This window comes from Acomys minous, assembly GCF_964271855.1.
Source record: "Acomys minous genome assembly, chromosome: 2".
In the NCBI taxonomy this organism is placed as follows: domain Eukaryota; kingdom Metazoa; phylum Chordata; class Mammalia; order Rodentia; family Muridae; genus Acomys; species Acomys minous.
This window is the reverse complement of record NC_140484.1, coordinates 103,089,551-103,108,529: the sequence shown is the minus strand read 5'-3', so window position 1 is coordinate 103,108,529 and position 18,979 is coordinate 103,089,551. Positions and strand designations below refer to the sequence as shown.

Sequence of the window (18,979 nt, the reverse complement as noted above, 5' to 3'; positions counted from 1 at the left end):
AGGAGCCTAATGTCTCTTCAAGAACAAAGTGTAAAGGGACTCAGAACTCATCAGGCATCCTGGCCCGCAGTTCGAACTGTGGGCCAGTTGACCACCGGATGCCCACAGGAAACATCTACCTTCTCAGATCCACAGAGCAGGACGGAATAATGACAACATTTAAATGACAAGCTAATGCAGAGTGTGTGTGGTGGCACACGCCTTTAATCCGGGCACTCGGGAGGCAGAGGCAGGTGGATCTCTGTGAGTTCGAGGCCACCCTGGTCTACAAAGCGAGTCCAGGACAGCCCAGGGTACACAGAGGAACCATGTCTCAAAAAAACCAAAAACCAAAACCAAACCAAAACAAAAAAGACAAGTGGAATACATCATAGCAGAAGATTTCAAACTACTAAATACAAATACTATAGCCATTTCAATCCAGTTGAAGGCTTGAGAATTTTGAACCTCCGAGGGGGGCCTTGTCTGTTCAGGACTGGGAAGGGGATGGGCTGGGGGCAGTGGATATTTTACACTGGGGAAGCCATTTCCCTAGGCAAGGCTATGAGGTCTTCCATCATGGGCTTGGTCTTCCATCACAAGCTCCTTACTTATCTAGGGCGCTGTATGCATCTACCCCGACTTCTCGGCTCGGGAGCTTTTGTAAGCAGACCTGGGAGGGAGTTCAGGCTGGGGTCAGGCCTTCATGCAGGACCTGGCAAAATTCCTGCATTTGATGTCGGTTTATCTTTCTGTATGGCATTTCTCTTTGAAACTCACCCTGAGGGATGATAAGGCATTCCTCCCATGCTCGTTGCTCAGAGCTGGGCACAGATGAAAGCTGCCTTCCTATCTATACCACCAAGATTAGCAAATCCTCAATTGGGGTCACCGAGGTGCCAAATAACCTGGGTCTACCATAGGATTTCTTTGCAGAGTCTCATTCAAATATATGGATTCACTCTCAGCCAGAAGTGTCTTCTCTCCACGCTGGATGCCATTTACTTTTCACAGCATCTTTTATGACTGATCTATATGGAGCGCACCGCCCCACCCCTCGACTGTGACCAATGTGGTGACTGTAAACTTTGATGCCTGTGTATCTGATATTGAAATGTATACATGCCAAATAAATATTCTCTGGGAAGGAGGGCGGTGTGCAGTTTTCCACATGTCTGTCTTCTGTGTTTATGCAGTTGAGGACATCAATTCCTAAGCAGTCAATAATTACTCATTCGAAAGAACATTACACACAGATTTTCAATAAATAGAACCCATACTGATGTGATCTTATGCCCAAAGCCTGATGGTAAAGATTTTAAAAAAATCAAAACAAAGCCCTTGCATTGTGCTATAATATTGACATATGGCATCTGGCAGAGCTCCCAGGTAGACAGAGCTAATGTTTGCTTGTCTTCCTCTGAAGGTCTCTGACAGGGTCTGTACCCCAGCAGCTGGAAGCAAGCATATTAAGCTTTTTATTTTATTTTATTTTTGTTTTTTGAGACATGGTTTCTCTGTATAGCCTTAACTGTCCTGGACTCACTTTGTAGACCAGGCTGGCCTCGAACTCACAGTGATCCACCTGCCTCTGCCTCTCATGTGCTGGGATTAAAGGCATGCGCCATCACACCTGGCCCAAGCATATTAAGCTATTTAAAAAAACATCCTGGTGAGACAGTTATCACAAAGGAATACCCCATTGAATTTTACTTCTATGGTAGACTTACTTCCACAGCCACAGAAGCCCCTCCTCCTCAGGGGAACACAGAGGGAGCCCAGCACTTGCTGGGTAGGTAGAGAAAGGAGGGTGGGGGGAAAAGCTACTGCCGTGGAATGATGAGGTATATCCCTCGGTCAAAATGAGTGCTTTTTCCTAACTGGGTTGTCTGACAAGTGAGCTGGTCTGGCAGAGGATACCAAAGGTTGTGGTAGTAACCTTCTTTAGTGTTGTACTGCACTCACCAAGTCCTCCTAATGCAGAATGACATGAGGTCAGCCCCACATGGTGGAAGGAGGGAACGGACTCCTACAAGTTGTCCACCGACCTCCTCGTGTCATCAGGCTTGGCCGCAAGTGCCTTTTACCTGCTGGGCAATCTTGACGACCCTAAATGATGTTTCTAATGCTTAGAAGTTATCAACAGACGTCAAAAGTAACCCCTTGACAACTGTGGCAGTTTTATTCCCAGCGGCAATGACTGCACAAGGCAGATCCAGGGTGCAAAGAGATGAAATGGTATCAGATACACCAGAGCACACAGCAGAAATCAGGTATGTTTTAGAGCTGTGCTGTCTAAGGAAAGAAACCTCCTGTGACAACAGGGATGTTCTCAGTCTGACCCGAGACCCATCAGCCCCACTGGCTACCGGGAACCTGAAATGTGGCCATAATTTTTTAAGTTAGTTTAAATTTCAGCCAATTATGATTTAAGTCTGGGTAGATTGAGTGGCAAGTACAGTTTGCACTGGGCAATACCGTTCCAGAGGGCGCAGTTCCCTCAAATGAACTCACTCTAGCGGTGGCTTCTTCCATTTCTCTGTGAAGTGATGTGACAGAGCAGTAGATTCTGGGAGAGTCTCCATGGGTATAGATTCTAAACATCAACTTAAAAAAACATTATTTATTGTGTGTGTGAGTGTGTGTGGGTGGTGTGTACACATGTGTAGGTAAAATCTCTTGTGTACTATATGGATTCATCAACTGTCAATAAACAGCTGAGGCAGGAAATAGGAGGGAGGGGTTATCAGTAGGGAGAGTGAATGCTGGGCTAGAGTGAAGTGTGCAGAGGAATTTGCCCTGGGACACGGAGGAGGACAGAGGCATGAAACCTGAGCAGAGGTAACCAGCCACATGGTAGAACTCAGAATAGAATAAACAGGATGTTAGTCATGAGCAGTTCAGGGAACATGCCTTGCTATATTGGCCTAGACTTTTGTAAAGATATTTAAGTCACAGAGTCTTTATTTCTGGAACAAGGGCATGAGTGAAAAAAAAATGGGTCACAGAAAACCCCCTTCACCACACCTGTGTGTGCATGTGCCATAATGCATAGGTAAAAGTGAAATGTCAACTTGTGGGAGTTGGTGCTCTATTTCCACGAGGTGGGATTGAACTTGAATCACCTTCAGGCTTTTGTGCCAACCACCTTTACTGACTGAGCCATCTCCCTGGCCCTGAAATTTGGTTTTTAAATTTAAATTTGCATCTGCTGTTACCTCTCAGTCTGCTTTCACAAGATCTTGAATAGTGTGTCCTCTGTGTAGTTTCTAGAAGCGATGTTTCTGTAGTCCAAGCTTTCTGTCCACACAGGGAGGCACATGGAGACTTGTGCCTTGTCCTATGGGACGAGGGCCTTATAACCATAATTCTGTTCTCTTATTGGGCAACTGGGTCAAACTGAGCTGACACGTATTCCTGTCCTCATTCCCCTGTTAACATCACTTTTGGTGACGCTGGTGAGTAAACTGTCTTTAAGGCGTTGAGAGGTCACTTTGTGGCTCGTTTGCCTATTCTTCCTCATTCTCTCCCATAGATGCACACCTACCCACCAGACTGAATGTCATAAGTTGATGTCCTCTATGACAGGAGACCAACAAACCACCTCCTGTTTCTAGACAAAGCAGCCCATGGCTGGAAAGGTGGTGCAAATGGAAAGATCAAGAAGTCATCTGAGTGGCGACATACAAAAAGCCACACAGCCATTAGCACTGGGGCAAAGGAGATGAAATACACGGCATGTGTCAGTGGTCCCAGCACTCACCTGTCCCCCGGGAGTGGCTGAAGTCGCCCTTCACCACACGGCAGGTCTTGCCATCCCCACTGCAGACACCACACCGGTCTTCTTTAGCCGCAGAACCGATGATGCCATCACAGCCAATTTTCTAGAAAACCAAAGAGCTGGGTTCGTCTGGGTTTAAGATCTGATGTTTTGAAGTCGACTCCCTGCAGGGCTGATATCTCTGAGAGGCACTGTGCCTGGAGCTTCTGACACATTTTAATTATTAAATTCAGAAGAAGGAGGAGGAGGAGGAGGAGGAGAAGAACTCAACTTGAATTCAGATCAGATGTTTGTCTTTTTATCTTTTTATGAATTTGTAAAATGTATTTAAAAACATTTACTATGGAATAATGGAGTCCTACTGCCCTAAAGCACTCACAGGAATATCATCTACGTATCTCCGAGAGGCAGGGGGCAGCTATCTGCCTCTGTCTCATTACAGCAGAAACGTCATGGTGGTGATGCAGGTAGCTGGAGGCGGGCTGTGGTTGCACCATGCTTCTTACTCTGCAAAGATGCTCACTAGAAATGTACAAGTGCAGAGAGGCAGAGCATCCCAGATCACACCATTTCCCATTGCCAAAATGGTACCTGAGGTTCTGCACGCCACTGATGAGTCTCACAGATACTGCATCTAACCTGTTGGTGGCACAGCCACGAGCTGGCATCAAAGCCGGCCCCTCACCCTGGCCTCTTAGCGTGTCACCTGCTTCTTTTTGGCTTCTTCACTTCTGCCATGTGCTCCCCTCTCTAACTCTTTCTTCCACTGGCTTGCTGTGATTTCTAAACCACTCCAATGCTGTCACAGTGAATCTCTGACTTCGATGCTGGCTGCTTGCCTTGAAATCCAGTTAGGGTTTCCTGCTGAAGCAGCTTTGTCTGTTCTACATAAACGCTCTACTTGGTCCCCACAGGTTCTCCCAGTGGCAGTGCAGAGAGCTTTGCACATCAGTGGTGAACAGATTCAAGTTAGACAGCACTTTAGGCGAACTGCCGGTTCCTCAGGCTGGGACAGGCCTCCGCGTTCTGCTCAAGCTGCCTGGCGTTACATTTGTCACCTGTTGCATTTGGAAGCCAGGCCTGCAGGGATATCCATGTCAGAACAGCAGCAAATCAGAGGCCTGAAGGGCAACAGCCAGGGTACTTTGCCAACAGGACACTTTCTCTCTTTGCTAAAGTCAGTGAAGAAGTCTATAATATGCTTGGCAGGGACAGGCGCTTTTCTTTTGAAATGGGAGCGACCATAAAGCATAGTTACAGCCATGGCTTCTGAGTGTTAGTGGAGCTTTAACGACTACATTTATGAGCCCCAGTGTTCCAAGGAACAAGATGACCAAACCCAAGGAAACTGCAAACAGTCAGTGGCCTAGAGCCTCCCGAAGCATCCTGATGATCCTGGCTTACTCTCTCATTTGCCCTTAAGGAATCTTCGGGGAACCCACTTCTGAGCTCTCAAATTCCTAGGCAACATGGGCTGGTCAGGGGGATGTTCTTCTGGCGAAAGTCAGTGAGTGTGACATCGAAGGGACAGGAGTATCTCATGGCACAATTAAAAGTGCAGATGTCATGGGACTGGCAAGCTATGCACAGGTTCTCTTTGGTCAAGACAGTTCCTGTGATACCATGCAGACTGAAGTCAGATAAGATCTAGTTGTGCAGGCCATGTGCTGGAGTGGACCATGGGCAGGCCATGTGCTGGAGTGGGCCATGGGCAGGCCATGTACAGAGGCCATTTTTTTTTTTTTTTTGTCCCAGGAATGAGAAGTGTTGGTCTCTACTGATTTGAATCTTGGATTGCATGCCTAGAATTTTTTCCTGTTGCCAGCAGCAAACAGTCCCGTCCCCCCTGTCATCACACCTAATGGCCAAGGCTCTAGCCTCTGGTTTTTTGACATTCTCTGTAGCATTTGTCACAGTGGCCCCCATACACTGCCTTCAATTTGTACACACTTGTCTCTCTGTATCCACTGGGGATTGGCTCTAGAACCCTTCAAACACAGGAAGATCCGGGGACACTCAAGTCCCTTACAGAAAGTGATGTAGCGTCCGCACAGACCCTACGTGCATTCTCTTACACGCTTTCAGCTGTCTCTGGGGTACATACGATAATGAATACAAATGTAAATAATTTTTATATTGTTTATAATTAAATAACAATAAATTGATATCTATTAGTGATGGCAAAAAGCTTGAATATGTTCATGAAAAATACACTTTTTCTGAAGTGTTTTCCATTTAAGGTTAGCCAAATCTATAGATAGAATTATGGGCGGCTGGCTGAACTCTTCCTCCCAGGCAGTTACTGAACACCTATTATGTCTCACCTGAGGATGAAGGTGTAAGAAAGAGAAGTCAACGTGGGAACAAGCAGACACATCAGAATATATTACAGCTCTTGTCTGTTTCTCTCCCAGCTCTCGTGGCCAACTGAGTATGCGCCAAACTTCTACTGCTCTTTTACTTTCTTAGTAATTCACCTTCTCCATAGACTTCAACAACCTAAAGCCTCAAGTCCAGTTCTCCCTCCACCCCCTGGGGTCCGCTGTGTGACCTTCCTGGAATTCTAGACAACGTTGGATTTAGTGACTCATTTCATCTCCAAAGCTGCTCCAGTCTCACTTGTAAATTCTAGTCAAAACTAGCAGTGTGATTCTAGCCTGAAACCTCTAACCTGCTTGACCACACCCAGTTATCTGCCTAGCCTGGGGTCTTTGTCTCCTGATAACACTCACTGTCTACTTCCCTGTGCTAGGGCCACTGTCAGTTTAGAACCATCTTGCTCAGGATATGTATATTATGAACTGCCACACTTTTGTTTTGCCCCTCAATGCTATGCTGATCTCCATCTTGAGGGCACTTACTGAGGAGACCCATAGCTATGGGATGCCACTGCTTACCATATCCACACTGACTCTCTATAACTTCAACCCATCGCTCACCATCTGAGCTTGTCTCCTCTGATGGTTTGTACTGTCACCTTGATTAGCCCGAGAAGTGCCTGAGAGATTGGTAAATCAAGCCTATGGGCTTATTTCTGCAGGTATTTCTAGGGATTAACTAAGGGAGGAGACCTAGCACATCCCAAAGCAGGGTGGGGTGGGTGGGTGGGTGGTGTGAGGGTCCAGGTAGCATAAAAGAAAAAAAGAAAAAAAAACAGTCTGCCATAATCACTATCTCTCAACACTGGCATGAACTGCTCTGTTTTGCTCAGTTTTGTCTGCATGTTAGATTAAAGCCTCTAAAACTGAGGTAAAGTAAACATTGCTGCTTTTGAGGTAGATTCTTCAGGTATTTGGTCTCAGCATTGCTAAAGCCTAACTCACCTTCCTTTTCCAAATGCACCCCGAATCTAATCACCTCCTACTCAGTCTCACGAGGCCCCCAGCTCCTCTCAGCAAGGTGGGCTTCTATACCAGCCTACGCTACGCAGGCTCCATCACAATCAATTTCAGTGGCCAAGATTGCTTCGCTCCGCTCCTTCAATGCCTCTGTCACACTCAGAGGAAGCCTGGGTCTGGCTCCCCTGGGTTAGGCGTGTCTCCTCCATTCCACCACCCCATGTTTTCATGCCTAGACTGAGGCAGCTCCACTCTTGACCCCTTCTGCCGGCAGATCACTGCCCTTAGCTCCACCAGGGTTCTCCAAAGCCATCTCCTCTCCAGAGACCTGTCGTAATCACCCTGTCTCGGGCCTTCTCAGCTACGTCCCCCTCACTGGCTTTCCTAGGGCAGTCTTTCATTGTTTTTCCCCCTTCACACATGCCAGCCCTTTATGGTTTTGGTTGTTTTTTTTTTTCCCTTTGGGACTATTTTTGGATATAAGCATGTATCTTTATTTATTCTTTGGGTTTTTTATACAGTACATTTTTGTCCACACTCACCCATCCCTTCCCAGATCCATCACAAGATCCCTACTCCTTCCCAACTTCCTATCCCTATTCTTTCCCTTAAAAGATACCACATGGAGCCAAATGTTTGCTGTTTATATACACGTGGGTGTGGCGCCATCCACTGGAGCATGGCCACATCCTTAGAGAAAAGCGATTTCCCTTCCCTCCCTCAGAGGCCATCGGCGGTGACCAGTGCCTCAGTTAGGGGCGGGAGCCTCATGAATCCCTACCTACGCTACAACTGGCTTGATCTTGTGCAGGTCTTGTACAGACAGCCACAGCTGCTTGAGTTTGACTATAGTGGCCCCAACTGGTCCAGAAGACACTGCTTTGCCACACTCCTTCCCAGTATTTGACTCTTAGAATCTTCCTGCAGCACTCCCTGAGCCTTCAGGGGATGACACAGGTGCCCCATTTGTGGCTGAGAACTCTACAGACACTCACTGCCCTTTGATGAGATACGAGTTTCTGTCTTAACCACAGTCCACCGCTCAAAGAACAACCTCTGATGGGAACTAATCGCTAATCTATGAGCACAGAGACGGGAATTTAGAATGCAGTCTGATACTTTGTTCACTTAGCAAAATAATAGTAGCAGGTTTGCCCCCTGAGAACTGGGAGCTTCCCTGCCACAGTATTGGCCAGATATAGCGTCAGGTATGTGTTTTCTTGTATGGGGTAGGTTTCAAATCCAACGAAAAAGTGGCTGGTCACTCCCATTATTACCCATGCCACTGTTGTACCGGGGGCCTATGTTTCCATGTTGGTCACTATTATAGTACTTAGGGTCCATATCTGGGCTAGGATCTGATACATCCATTGTCACAGCACATGGAACAGTGTCAGGTTGAAAAGCCTGAGATTAAATCCAATTTCACAGACAAGGCCCACTGGCACAGACCACTAGGAGCTAAAGTTAAGTTCAGCAAGAACACAAGCTTCATTGGCTGGAGAATCTCAGGATTCTTAAAAGTACCCCCTTGTTGGCAAGAACACTGAAGCAGATGTCTGCAAGGGGCTAAGGTGGCTCAGATGGCACTGCCCTAACGGGTTCAAGAGCTTTGACTTGTAAAGCTGCTAGCAAAAGAATTACATCATTGGTTTGCAATGTGCCAATGTGCAGGATGGTCCAGGCAAGCATGTAATTTAGGAAGGAAACAAAGCCTGCTAGTAGGCTTCCTGAGAACTGTCAGCAATGTCTTGTTTCAGTAATAATGATAAGGAGTTTCTTCATGCTGTCCAAGAACAGGGCCTGGAACATTCTTTGCTATAAGAAACTATCCCCAGAGGGCCTGCCCGAGCACTCTTTGGTGCCCTTTTGCCTGGGAGGTGTCCTTGCTAAGGCTCATGGGTACTCAGCATATTTATGTTTGATAACAAAGCCAGGCAGTGCCAGAGGAGCCGGAGCCTTGTTAAATGTTTCCCTGAAAGATGAACCAGTCTGTGACTGGCTTGGGCTATGCAGGGAGAGAACACACGTAGGTAGAAACTGTTTGCTGCAGGAGCCCACTGAGATGCTGACTCTCCATCTGTGCCATCCAACAGCAGCTTTTGACAGGCTCACTTGATGGGGACGCATCGAAGGCACAGGGTGACAGTGGCTGAGGAAAGAGGCTCCCTGGGGACTGAAGACTTGTGTTCTCCCAATTTCCATCACCCCTAAGGTGATATTATTAGGAAACGGGCCTCTGGGATATGATTAGGTCCTGATCGCAGAGCCCTCATGGGTGGGATTAGTGTCTTCCTAAAAGAGGCCGCAGAGGGCCGCTCCGACCCCTCCATCGTGTGAGAATGAACAAAAAAAGAAACCATTCATGAAAAGTGAGCCCTCGCCACAAGCAAACGGTGCTCCATGCCGAGACCTTGGACTTTTGTGCCTCCAGAACTGTGGGAATGGTTTTCACTGTCTATAAGCCGGCCTATGCACGCCACCACAGCTGCGTGATAGGGCTAGTCTCCACTCAAGTACACGTGCTCAGGTTGGGCTGAATCCAGCACAGGTTGCTTTATGTGACCTGCATCCCTACCCACCCCATCCTCCCATCCTCACTTTACCCAACCAGGAAATGCTCCCTCTGATGGGTAAAGAGACTGACAGCAGGCCAATAGAGTACTTCTTTCTTCCTTCCTCCCTTCCTCCCTGCTTTGACTATTTGTCAATCTCCTATCAGGACATGAGTTAGGAATCTATGTCCCAGAGGACATGAGGCCGCCCATGTCCCTGGACACTGATTGCAAAGCCTGCAAAGGGGCTTGCTTAGTTCCACTAAGCCTGTGAAAGTAAACGGAGCACACTGTCGTCTCATCCGTCTAGTCCTACCTTATACCCTCCGGCTCTTTGCATGGATCATGACAGCTAGAGGAATTTTTGCTAGTTTCAGGAAGCTGCTGATCTTTCACTGTGTGATCCTCAGTCACTGCCAAGGGCAGGTCACGTGCTGGGGAGCCACTGGCCAGAGGGCAGCACAGATCTTGTTGAGAAAACCTACTACCAATGGCCTTCAAAGAACTCAGCTCCACTAGAGACAGGTGAGGGAGAGGGAACCTTTCACCACAGCCCCACCCAGGACAGTAGGAAAAGCAGGTCACCTGGCATCTGCCATACACGCAGAGATCAGTCTCATAGGGTCCACAGGGTGTGCCATCCAGGACCCTGTCAGCCACCAGCAGCGGGGACTCCTTCCCGAGGGGTGAGCAGTAGAGTTCACATGGCTTATCTGAGGAGAGAAAGGTGGGTGGCTGCTGATGTGGGGAGCAAGCACATGTGAGCAATGACCTAATGGCAGAGAAATTAGTGCAGGTAAAGCTCTCAGTCGCTTGGCCCCACCCTCAGTCCCCGACGACATTTAAAAGAGCACACAGATCAAGATCCGTTGCCTCAGCAAATGGCAAAACGGGCATCTCTGTGGTGTGGGCTTCCTGCTCTTGGAAGCCTCCTTCTCGTCTTTCTCATTTGCAGAGACACAGCATTTCTTTTTCATTCAGTCATTAAACACACCAGCTGCACAAAGGACCAGTTGTGAGCTAGCCTGCCTGGGCATAAGTGCCTTGTGTCAAAGTTGAGGCTGGCAAGGACAATTCGTGCAGTAAACTTCGAGCCCCTACTCAGATCTAGCCAATGGACAGGACATTCTCCACAGTTGAGTGGAGAGTGGGGACTGACTTTCACACGAACTCTGTGTGTGACATTTGACCATGTCCCCTGGATGGGGAGGCCTGGTGGCACTCAGAGGAAGGATAGCAGGCTACCAAGAAGAGAGTTGATACCCTATGAGCATACACAGGGGGAGGAGTCACAGTCACAGTCATAGGGGAGGGGAGTAAGGTGAAAGTGGGAGGGAGGGAGGAATGGGAGGACAGAAGGGATGGGATAACAATTGAGATGTAATATGAATATATATATATATATAAGTTGAGGCTGGGGTCTGCTGTAGTAGTGGTGGGAAAGGAGGAAGGGTGAACAAGAATGCCCTGGGGAGTTAACAGGCCCTGTGGGTCTCTGTGGCAGTGGTTTCCCTAAGAACTTTGGTGTGTTCTCATCCAAAAAACTGAGAGACTGTCTAGAAGGGACACACAGACCACGAGGAGAACTCGTGAGGGCCGTGTCAGCAGCTACATCAAAGGTCCTGTTCCCACTGCGTCTGAGCAATGTGAGTTTATAGAAGATGCTCAGTTTTCCCGCCTTTGCCTATGCTGTTCCCCCTGCCTTTGAATCCCCTCCTTCTACTCGGCTTTCTGCGATGCGCCTACCAACCTAGAAGCTTCTAACCCAGAGCTCTATCTTCTGCCACCTTGACACAGGATAGGCCAGGCAGCTCCGTGTGCGCTTGTGTGTATATGCACTCAATCCCAGGCCATTGGCCACGTGTCCCAGGATTGTTTGAGCAAATGTTAGATATAAAGGGATTTCTTATGAGCCAGGTTCCATTGAGAATGGGATACTAAAGACTCCAAGACCCCCCCCCCCAAAAAAAAACCACTTCAAGTTCTCAAGCCCTCTGAACTTTCACATTACAAACGGAAAATTCCATGCCAGACCTCATGTGATAGGAGCAGTCAGAACAGGGATGCCCTAAAAATATATGATTATGTTTTGGCCTGTGTATATCGTGTATATAAGTTATACAGGAAGTCTATGTTTAGGTTAGTATCCCCCACTATGTACATGCAGATACTGACAAGTGCAAAATAGTCCCAATTTGAAAGACTTCTAGTTGTGAATACTCTGGAGGAAGGATCTTCAGTCTGCACCTTCAAAGTATGGGGACCCATAGGGGACAGGGAACCATGTTTCATCTTTTGCCCCCGACTAGAACTATAACTTAAGCCCATAAGACTTAGTAAGTATACTTGAACAAACAAGCCGATCTCATCACTGTAAGTGGCTGAATAAGAGGACCACACCCCCTCCTGGCCTCCTCTGCTGCCTAGCCCTAATCTGTTCATTGGATACCTTATGCTACCTTGTTGGGCTTTCTGTCTCCACCACCAGCTTTCCCCAGTGAGTCTTTTTTGGTGGTCTCTGGCAAGCACAGGGTGGGTGCAGAAAAGATTTGGTAGTCAATGTGGCATTGGAGGGTCTTGGAAGCCTAGATGAACAGGACTTGCTGTTTTACAGAGTCTCAAGGGTTTTCGTGTTTGCGTGACAGCCCGTGGTCCACCAGCTCTGTGGGAGGTCACCTGAGAGTGTGAGAAAGCAGCTCCCAGGATTCAGGTTCAACTCAGTTCTTCTATCTAGTTGTAAGAGAAGCAACTGACTTTGAACAGTAGACTAGGGTCTTTAAATTCCCAGGCCAGTTATTTATTCATCAATTGTGTGGGGACAAATGTATACCAACATTGTGTGGGGAGCACCACACCCAAGTGCTCTATGGGCAGTGATAAAAATGGGCAATGAGCAACACATGGTCTCAAGGCCCCAGGAGTCCAACGGACAGATGTGGGGGTAACTCTTGCATGAGACAGGTCACACAGACCAAGTCTGTTGTGAGCACGTGGGGGGCAGTCAGTGTCTGCGCTAGAAGGGATGTCTCATGTCCAGGTGGGCAGCTGGAAGTAGCTATCCCATAATTTAGAGGACAAGGACCAAGTAAGTTCTATCCAGTGATGGAAATATGAGGGATGGAGTTGAAAATTGGGGTTAGCTTCCAGGAAGCGTACTGGATGGGATTAATGAGAGATTGCCAGAGTTTGGGGGTTCCCTGTGAGCACCTTAGGGGTACAACACAGCTCTGCAGTCTAGATGAACAGGTGTGTCTACGGCACCCCAGTAATATGCTCTGTGACACCTCTAAGGCCTCTTTGTGAAAATGTAGCTGAAACTATGGGTCTTAATTCCCTTTGGACTAATATATTAATTCAAAACCCAGGGCAAAGACTCACTCACTGGCAGTAACAATAATGGTGATGATATAAGAAAAAAAGTCACAGGCATTTATGATCATCTACATGCCAAACACCATGCTAAGAAGTGTCTGCACCGCGTAGTGCAATGCGTGTTGCCACTTCCATTGTACAGATGAGCATGGGGCCCAGAAAATACATACAAGTCCTTCAAGAGGAACAGCCACACTCCTCCTTTTTGCTCTATCTTTTGACTGTCACTGTTTACTCTGAATGAGGAGGCCCCGGGGGCCCCCAAATACCAAGGGATAAAATGGTACTGCTGAAAACAAACCACAGTCTTCATAAATATTTATGGTTTCTTAGTGTATGCTCTGATTTCAACAGACATGGGAACAGGCTTTGGGCCGAAAGGCAGAAGCTGTTGTTCTGAGGGGAGTCGGAGTCTGTGGAAAGTTCCAGCATGGGATAAAGGCTGTTTGTTTTGGTTCTTTGGTACAAATTTCAGAGAAGCAGAGACCTTAGTTGAGGGGAAGTGACTCGGATGGATGGATGTTGGCTGCAGGCTTAGGCAAGGGATCTCCTCAGCTCTGGCTGCCTCTGAGGCTGCCATGTGTGCATGTGCGGATGCTGCCCTCCAGGCCGGGCAGCCAGGATGTCCGGGCTCTAGAATAGAGGTCACAGGTAGGGATTCCTTCATTGGCTAGAACTCCCCACATTTCTCCAACTCCCCCCGCCCAAAGGATTACACTCAGAATGTAGGCTGCCCTACCTCTAGCAAGGAATAGTTCTTTTTCCCAAAGGGATCGAGGGCAGTCCTTTTAAATCATGAGAAAGGGTCTCAGAGTTCCTCAACACTCTTGAAATTCTCTAGGCTGCTACAAGTGGGAAGGCAAATCCCCGAGAAAAAAAGATCCCATTAAATACTATGGATTGGTGGGTTTCAGCTCTGAACACGGATTGAGAACTCTTACGCCCCTAGGAGTATAGAAGGAGATGCGATCTTAAAAGTTGTGCAGTCACACTCAGCAAGGAAAGACGCCTAGAACATGCCTCCTGCATGGGTTGTGTGTGCTAGGATGAGTCCTGGCCGAGGCTTCTGTCTGGCTTCTCAGAGGCCTGCCACAGCCAGGGCAAGATGGATGGGCTCTGAGGCCTGAGACCTGGTGATCATATCAGCCGGGAGGTCTGGAATCCCTCCTGGGAGCCACAGGGAACACGGACACTGGGGCTCACAATGTTCTTACCGCTTTCTCTTGGACTCTGTTACAAAGTTTTTACTTTGCCTTTACTGTTAAGGCAGAGTTTACTTAATGTTGAGGCCAGGGTGAGTGCTCCTCTGAACTCCATCTTGTCTTCTGCCCTGGCGGCTCAATCTTCTCTTCCACAGGCTATCACTGGGGTTTCATAGCCAGTTGCCATGTACTAGGCTATAGCTGATTGGATCAGTACAGTCTACCTGACTATTAATAGACCAATCAGGTCATTCCTTAATGTGACCTAAAACTACATCTTACAGACAGGTCTCAGCTAACTGGGATAGCTCTGACCATCTGACCATAGCCAGAATGACCAGAGCCTTTTCTTTTCTTTTCTTTCTTTCTTTCTTTCTTTCTTTCTTTCTTTCTTTCTTTCTTTCTTTCTTTCTTGTTTTTTTGAGACAGGGCTTCTCTGTATAGCCTTGGCTATCCTGGACTCCCTCTGTAAACCAGGCTGGCCTTGAACTCACAGCAATCCACCTTCCTCTGCCTTGTAAGTGCTGGAATTAAAGGCATGTACTACCACACCCAGCTCAGAGCCTTTTCTTTTCCCTAATAACTCAACATTGGTACTCTGTGATACAAAAAGGCCGTGGTAGATCCCAGAAAGGGCTAGGTTATCTTATTTTTAATTCAGAGATATGTAAAGCTCTGAAAACGAGTGTTTTCTTATATGTGTGGCAAACTATCTGGCTGCAAAAAGCAGTCTTTCCTGACAGGACTAAGTGCCCCTCTCATTAGGGGTCCCTGGCAGGCTGTCATGTGTCTCCTTGGGTCCCAGTGGGAGTGTTAATACGTAGCTGCTGAACCATCATTGCCTTTCAAATACTACAAAGCTCTGAATTCTGGGCTATAAGTGACCTCATAGGATTCAGAGATTTACTTAAGAGGAGCTGTGGTTTTCCCTGGTGAAGAAGTTTTGAGAAAGGTAACCTGCAGTAGGAGCAGGGCTCCCAATGTAAGTCCTGGAGGCCATAGGAGAAGGTCCCAATGTCTTCTGATATCTTGTTTCCAGGCCCTTGTTGGTTCTTTGAGGACACCCTGCATCTTTGTCACAGTGCTCCTCCATTTCTGGGCTGCAGCCAAGTAGGAGTCATGACTCTGGGCCTCACAGCCCTGGTTCCATCAAAGCTCACACTGAGGGGTGGGGTGTCTGTTGTGTGAAGGGAGCTGGGAAAGGCCACTTTGTTCGGACACAGCTTTCCAACACTTCAGTGGGCATGGAGCCTGCTGTTGGCCTGGTCACACGGGTCTGAACCTTTGAACATTTCTACCGTGACAAGATCCCACAGGGAAAGCAGAGACACATTTGGCAAGTGGCCACCTCAGTGGGTTTCAGACTAAAGGCTTTTCCTCTTTGGGATCTTTTCTAAGGAGAGTCTTTGACCTCCTTTGGAGGTGGAAATAGATTTGTGGTCCTGAGTCCTCCCCCAGAAAGTCTACCTCTGCAAGAATTCTTTTTTAAAAGAGGGGAAAGAGGGAAAAGAGAAAGTACTGCTTTCCCTTTTCTGAACTGTGCGTCACTCGCCAAAGAATTCTGCAGCGATAGCAGTGCTATGAATAGGGCCGTTATAATGGGCTGCAAGAGGCCAGAGCCCAACCACAGGGATAGCTCCTATCACGGCTCAGCTAGAATTGTGCCTTTTAGAAAGCGGGGTTTTCAGAGGAAAACTTACCATCAGCCATCTGAATCAGCCATTTATTATTTCATTGCTGCCCCTTCTGAAGTGCTTTTTTAAAAAATGCTGGCTTCTGTTTAATACCGAGAGAAATGGGACCACATACGTAAGAAGTCGTGGCAATTTCACCCCAGAGGATGATGGGTCAAGCTACCCTAGCAAAGTCCTGAACCCCGAGGTCTCTCCTTCAAATGCTAAACACCTCCAGACTGTAAGCTATCCTTATCGAATATGGCTGGCCTTTACAGGTCAAAGGCATTTTGTTAGAGCTAATTATGTTTCGGGGGTAGAGTGGAACAAGAGGCAAAATGGTGAGAAAATGCAGCCTAGAGCCATCAAAGCCTTCAAGGAGCCTCCCAGTGAGGTCTGCGCAGGCAGCAGTCTTGGTTGCTATGACAATAAGGGGACCAGAGCAGTTAAGCAGTAAGGAGTTTAAGATGGAGTTGCTCACGTGGGACTTCCGCCCTGAATACCCGAAGCAAGAGGGATTAAAAATGAAGCAAGCAGGCAACAAACATGCCTCCCCCGGCCATCCTTGCCCTGAACACACACACAGAGCTGAATGGAAATGCTCATGAGGTGAGTGTGTCTCAGCCCTACTGCCTTCTTTCTTGAGGCTTCCAACCATCTTTACCTGCCTTAGTAATGGGGTGGCCCCAATCACAATGAGCCACTGCACAGGAACACAACGGCTCTTTCTGGTAATGTCCCAGTCAAGGGTCTGGAAATGCCTGAGGTAGTGGAAGCCTCTAGACTGCTCATGAATCACATTAATGCCCAGACAGAGGAAAGTAGGGGTGCCTGTAGTAGTACCCTTTGTTTGGGGAAAGGAAAGTCTCTGGTCTCCTTTTTCTTCAGGGAAACTTGGGGTTGAGAAAGCTGAGCTCCTCCCAAATTCTGCTGGCTGTGTGATAGCACAGCCATGATAAGCCAGCCCCACAAAGGTGGTGTCTTTTTAAACCCAAGGAAAGTGTGTGGGGAATGAGCTTTCTTTTAATATAGAAGTCCCCGGGTAAGCAGGCACCCTCCAAAATGCCATGTGCTCTTTTACAAGATAGCTCAAACTGAGGGGTCAGTTCTGTTGGGCTGAGAGCAGCACATCTGAAGCCTCTGTTGCCGAGGACATCTGGGCTTCTCCCCCAAAACATGTAGGCCCCTTTGAACTTGTAATTGCTGGTGCCAGGACAGGGGGTTTCATGAGGAAGAGAACCAAGGCGAGCTACCAGAATTCATTCCTCCGTAAAACACTTAGCGGCTATAGGAAGCACACCCGGCTGCCTTAGTCCTAAAGGTCCCTCGGTGTGCTGTGAGAGCCAGTGGGTTATTCGCCCAGTCAACTATATCAGCTGAGGGAGCTTAGATGTCGCTTAACATGTCCCCTCCCATCCTCTGCCACTTCATTTGCATACTCAGCCCTTGATGGAGCTAACTGGTGCCTGGCTTGTGGTGTGCCTGATACACAGGACCATGTTGTTGTCAGTACATAGTTCTCAAAAGTCTCCTAAGTACTCCAGGAAAAGAGTAGAGCCAACCCAAATGAACCAAGGAAGGCAAACTGGTGCACACTCAAACACATCACTCTAACTCTTGATCTGTCAGAACGCAGCGTTCTGGGACACAGATGCAAGCACACTTGCCTTGCTGCAGAAGAATCTAGCCTACAGCCTTGTCCTTATGGCCTGTGTGGGGACATCTCAAGTTGTTACTATTCAGCTTTGCCATTGCGGGAGCAGGGCCATGCCTAACTTGGGCAGAGGACAGGGGTGTTGTGAGAATGGCTGGGCTGGGAGTTCAGGATCATGAGCATCTCCAAGTGGGTTTTACAGTTTGGGGTGGAAAAGAGGGGAGGCTACTAAGGAAGGAAGGGTCATATGTCTGTACCATCAAGCACCACTGCTGTCAACAGGCCCCTCTTCTTGCTGCTCAGTCGGTCATGAGCTTGGCACTGCTGGTCCCGGAAGCTGGGCACACCCTTGGGGCAGGGCAGGTTTTCGCAGGCAGCATGTTCTACGCTGGCACCCTGGCAGTGTGTGCCTCCAGGCCCAGGGCTAGAAGGAAGCAGATATACATTAGCCAGCTTGTCTAGTCGAAACAACAGAGGTGCTGGGCTCTTGCCAGGAGAGGGTGGGCAAGGTTTCCAGAGTAACTGGGTCTCTCCTATAGACCACATCTGGGTAAGCCCAGCCCCACACAAGAGGCATGTTCAAGTATGCCAGCAGAAAAATGCACCAAAGGTCTGTAACTAAAGGCCATCTGGAAGCAGGATGCAGCGAGTATCAGCTCAGAGAGGCCCACAATTCGTATCTTCCATCTGGATTTAAGACTTGAACATCCCAAAGGAAATTTTGGTATTTTAAATTACTTTTCACTAAAAATAAAGACCTTTAAAAAATTCTTTGACATGTTGTAGAAGTTTCCAAGTTTTAGGAGGAATGAACAAATAGTTCTCATCTACTTTATAATAAAGTGGGGTGGCTAGTACACTCCCATTTAGCCAGTCTCTGGATAGTGGCCAGTTAAGTCCCAGCTCTGCCCACCTTAATCAGGGCAAGTGTGAGGTCACACCTGGATCTCTAGGTGTCATGTCTAGACTGACTGAGTGGTACTCAGTTCTAGAGAATGAGCCGTGTTCACTGGCAGAGTCCACCTATCTAATGTGCATCAAGGCAGAATGGCAAGATGCTGGCTGGGGCTGCCACAGTGTGGCCTTGCTCAGCTTCTCTGAGAGGTCCCAAGGTGTCCTTGAGGGACTCTGGCCTCATCAAGATCAAGGTTTCCATACGTCGCCATGGTACCAAGGTCATGATGATATACTGCGATTACTTGCTTTTTATTGATATTACGCATAAGAGAGAAAACTGTGCACTGTGGGTCTTTAAACACTCACAAGGCTGTTACCTGTAATTTGTACTCACAAACCAAATGTGGGGGTTGGGTATTTCTTTCCTTCCCTCTGCCATTCATCATGTCTGTAGGCCACTCTCTGATCACGATTTTAGAGGAACGATGAAAGACTAGAGAGTGGCAGCAGTCTTTATAAAAGTCTAGA

At 47.8% G+C, this 18,979-nt stretch overlaps 1 protein-coding gene across 2 annotated transcripts in view; it reads right to left on the bottom strand.

Annotated features, from left to right (window-relative positions):
* The window catches only part of ADAMTS17 (ADAM metallopeptidase with thrombospondin type 1 motif 17), a 290,517-nt gene that overhangs the window by 84,828 nt on the left and 186,710 nt on the right, over positions 1-18,979 (bottom strand). For both annotated transcript variants that reach the window (XM_084773343.1, XM_084773344.1), the window contains exons 13-15: positions 17,812-17,978; positions 10,239-10,366; positions 3,743-3,863 (exon numbers count right to left, since the gene is read on the bottom strand). In XM_084773343.1, the coding sequence (XP_084629469.1) occupies positions 3,743-3,863; positions 10,239-10,366; positions 17,812-17,978 (416 nt within the window). The remainder of the gene's footprint in view (positions 1-3,742; positions 3,864-10,238; positions 10,367-17,811; positions 17,979-18,979) is intronic.